We start from the raw sequence: 4,183 nt of genomic DNA on the forward strand, positions 1-4,183 counted from the left end.
CAGATGGCATTCCAATATCACCCCCTTTGCAAGAATCTGAAGCTTACTCATCTCATGTTTGCAGATGATTTGCTGCTTTTCTGCAAGGGTAAGCCTCAGTCTATCTGGCTTCTCATGAGAGCTTTCTCCTCATTCTCTAAGCCTTCTTACCTGGCTATGAATAATGCTAAGTCTGAAATTTTCTTTAATAGAGTTACTGAAGACATTAGAGAAGGTATTAAATTGGTGACTGGCTTCAGGGAAGGCACCATGCCCTTCAGGTACTTGGGAGTGCCTATTAAGGCTGGTAGGCTTGCCAAGCTGGAATGCTCTGTATTAACAGAAAAGATGGTAGCTAGGATTAGAGGATTGGGAGCAAAAAAACTTTCTTATGCTGGCAGGATAACTCTCATAAATGTTGATCTCAATACTCTTCAGAATTATTGGGCTCAAATGTTCATTATTCCTAAGAGCATCATCAACCATATTATGGCTATTTGCAGGAACTATCTGTGGACTGGTTCCCCTGACTACCACAGGGTTCCTCTTGTAGCCTTGGATAAGGTTACAATGCCTAAAAAGGAAGGTGGGTTGGGGATTAAGAAAGCTGATGTCTGGAATATTGCCACAGTGGACAAGTTGGTTAACTGGATCTATTGCAAAGCTGATACACTTTGGATTAAATGGATTAATGATGTGTATATCAAGAATCAAGACTGGCATAGCTACTCACCTCTTACGGATTCAACCTGGCATAGCTACTCACCTCTTACGGATTCAACTTGTGTATATCAAGAATCAAGACTGGCATAGCTCAAAAATGGGTATACTGACAGCATCTGGACCATGAGTCTTAAAGGATACTCTATCAAGGGTGGATATGAGTGGCTATCTCCTGCTCATGTTACCTTTGACTGGACTGCTCTTGTGTGGAACAATTGGAACATCCCAAAACACTCTATGACTACCTGGCTTAGAATGCATAAAGGAATGAATACGAAGAGTAAATTAGTCAGGTTTGGTTGCTGTGTAGATGATCTGTGTATACTGTGTCAGAGACAGCCTGAAACTATGGAGCACCTGTTCACAAACTGTGTGTATACTGTCAGAGTTCAGACCCATCTGGTACAGTGGTATGGTGGCTCTTTCCCTACTGTGAACAACTTGATTGTAGTCAGCAAAAATAATATGCAGTGGAAGATCAAGGTTGCTATGTTCAATGCCTTTAACTATTCTATTTGGTATCAAAGAAATAATGTCAGGATTAATGACTGTCTATTAAGACCTGAAATAGTTGCTGCTCGAATAGAGGAGGATATTAGGAGAAGAGTTAAACTGAAATGCAGGGCAGTTGATAACCAGACTGTCCTCAGTTGGCTGCAAAGTATGGGAGTGATATGATTTGCTTGTACTGGGATTCGATCCCAGAACCTCTTGTAATTATTTGATTTTGTTATGATATATAATATACTCACATTACACCAAAAAAAAGGAGTGGCTAGTGAAACACTTCCAGATGAAGGACTTGGGAGAGGCACAACGAATCTTAGGTATCCGGATCTATAGGGATAGGTCCAAAAGGATACTAGCATTGAGTCAAGAAGCTTATATTGACAAAGTTCTTGACCGGTTCAATATGAAAGACATCAAGAGAGGATTTCTACCTATGGGCCAAGGGATTACTTTGAGCAAGTCACATTCTCCCTCTACCCCTAAGGAGATTTAACACATGAAGACCATCCCATATGCTTCCGCTGTTGGATCTATCATGTATGCTATGATTTGCACTCGTCCCGACGTTGCGTATACCTTGAGCATGACAAGTCGTTGTCAAGCCAAGCCTGGTGAGAGTCATTGGATAGCCGTAAAGAACATCCTTAAGTACTTGCGAAGGACTAAGGATTCGTTCTTAGTGTTTGGAGGAGAAACTGAGTTGCGTGTAAGAGGTTACACGGACGCAAGTTTCCAAACCGATCGGGATGATATGAAATCCCAATCTGGCTATGTGTTTATGCTAAATGGAGGAGCTGTTTGCTGGAAGAGCTTCAAGCAAAGAGTTATTGTGAATTCTACAACAGAAGCTAAGTACCTTGCAGCATCTGAGGCTGCAAAGGAAGCTGTTTGGATTAGGCAATTCATGGAGGGACTAGGAGTAGTCCATTCCGCCGAAGATCCGATCACTCTATATTGTGATAACAGTGGAGCTATTTTTCAAACCAAAGTCTAGTAACAAATCTAGACACATTGAAAAGAAATACCATGTAATTAGAGATTATGTGGAAAGGAAGGAAATTAACATTTGTAAGGTTGGGACAGATGATAGTATTGTTGATCCTTTAACCAAGCCTATATCAATGGCTAAGCGTGATGGTCATGTCGTCGCAACGGGATTGAGACAAGTACAAGATTTTCTTTAGATTATGGATATGTAATAATTGGATAGTGTATCTCTTATTATATATATGATAATCGCATTCATTTTTTTTGCATTCATTTTTGAATCTTTTATTTAGTGTGACTAAATTTTTAATACCTTGTTTATCTGAATAAGTTGTGGAGACAATGTTGAACACTATTCAAGTGAACAAGATGAACATTGTATTTTGTCCTTAGTCACTTAATGAGGTGACGTCTCAGAGTGACTAGATTGTAAGTTGATTGATGGTTGTTCAACACCATGAGGTCATACGTGATTACTAGTCGATTACATAGGCAGAGTGTGTGACACTTTGTCGGACAGTGACCATTTAGAGAGTCCCTAAGTTCTATTATAGACGCCTGGTCGTGGCAGGGATCTCTAAGATGTTCCTATGAGTCGATTCTTTTGACTGGAGACTATTATCCAAGTCAATGCAGTTTCTGAGTGACTTTGGTTATTGTCCTAGGTTGTGCCGTGAAAGGAGGCCAAAAGGACATCTTCTGAGTCATGATGTGCTGTTTTGGGCAAAGATAGATAGGGCATACATGAATTGTCCACCCACGTTGGGTAACTATATCACAAGGCCACTAGAGGAGTTAATAACTACAAATGCGTGGCCACGCTCAAAAGTACTCTGTGAGATATTTTTCCAGCCAGGTAGTCACACTCTCGATCGAGAAAACCACTCGCGAAATGTTCATGTGCAAGTGCGACCTGAAAGACACCTTGCATTGAGTGAGAGATTAAAACAGACAAGAGAATTGGTAGCGCACACCTTGTGTCGGACAAGTGGGAGATTGTGGAGTTAGTGTCCTCCAAAATAGTGCGTTTACATAATAAATCTCATTAAAAGAATATCATCAGATATTTGATTATTTGATCCTCATCAGTTGATTAACGTAAATCGATAACGGTTGGCTGACTAGAGTTTGTTGTTATTGTCGTGAGACGACGGTGATCAACTGACCCCTTTCGGCCACATCTAAAGGAACGAACCCCAATTGATAATTAATTAATTGTATGAGATACAATTTATTTAGTCCCTTGATTTATTGACTATTAGGTTAGTCGATTATTTTTAGAGAGATTTTGAGTTGCGAACTCAAGGCCCGGCAGTTATTATTTAATTATGCGATAATTGAATAATAAATTTTGGGAGACGGGTTTTAGTTAATTAATTGTTAATTCACTAAAATTGTACTAATTGATTAATGTGATTAATATTAGTACGTAAATAATATGTGTAGCGGTACACATATATTTACGGAGTGTTTTGGACGAAATTAATTGGAAGCATTTAAACATAAAATGATGTTTAAATAAACTTTACACGTATATGTGCGACAAATATAAGAACCAAAATGGACCCGTAAATGGGACATTGGATCGTGTAAATGGAGTATAGTGGATGATTGTAACCATAATCATTTCACTTTACTTGATTTATTTCCATAAGTTGTCATAACATCATTATGCTTGTCATAAAGATTGGACAAAAATTGAGCAAAGTCACTCCCTCACTCCACCCTCTTCTACCCGTCCTACTCCTTCCTTATATGCCAACTTTTGCTCAATTTTTCTACATACTTGAGTTCATTTTGCATGTGAGGTAATTGAGTTGACTTATCTCTCTAAAATAAATATCATCTCTTACTAATATTGTTAGTATACAAAATAAGTAATTACTATGATTGTTAGTATTATTTACATATTATCAAGGGTTAATTTTACAAGTATCTAGTTAAGATTTGTAAGTTTATTTTGGGTGATGTTCTTGGGTGTAAC

General features: G+C 38.5%; 1 protein-coding gene across 1 annotated transcript; it reads left to right on the forward strand.

Annotated features, from left to right (window-relative positions):
- The first annotated feature begins 825 nt into the window (after nucleotides 1-825).
- LOC141601300 (uncharacterized) lies at nucleotides 826-1,380 on the forward strand. Its single transcript, XM_074421568.1, has one exon. The coding sequence runs from the start codon at nucleotides 826-828 to the stop codon at nucleotides 1,378-1,380; it is 555 nt and encodes a 184-aa protein (XP_074277669.1).
- Nucleotides 1,381-4,183: the final 2,803 nt, after the last annotated feature.

The sequence above is a fragment of the Silene latifolia genome, chromosome 9 (assembly GCF_048544455.1).
Source record: "Silene latifolia isolate original U9 population chromosome 9, ASM4854445v1, whole genome shotgun sequence".
Taxonomy (NCBI): Eukaryota; Viridiplantae; Streptophyta; class Magnoliopsida; order Caryophyllales; family Caryophyllaceae; genus Silene; species Silene latifolia.

Excerpts from the sequence above, each read along its gene's own strand:
- LOC141601300 (XM_074421568.1), top strand. The coding sequence starts at position 826 with ATGAGTCTTAAAGGATACTCTATCAAGGGTGGATATGAGTGGCTATCT.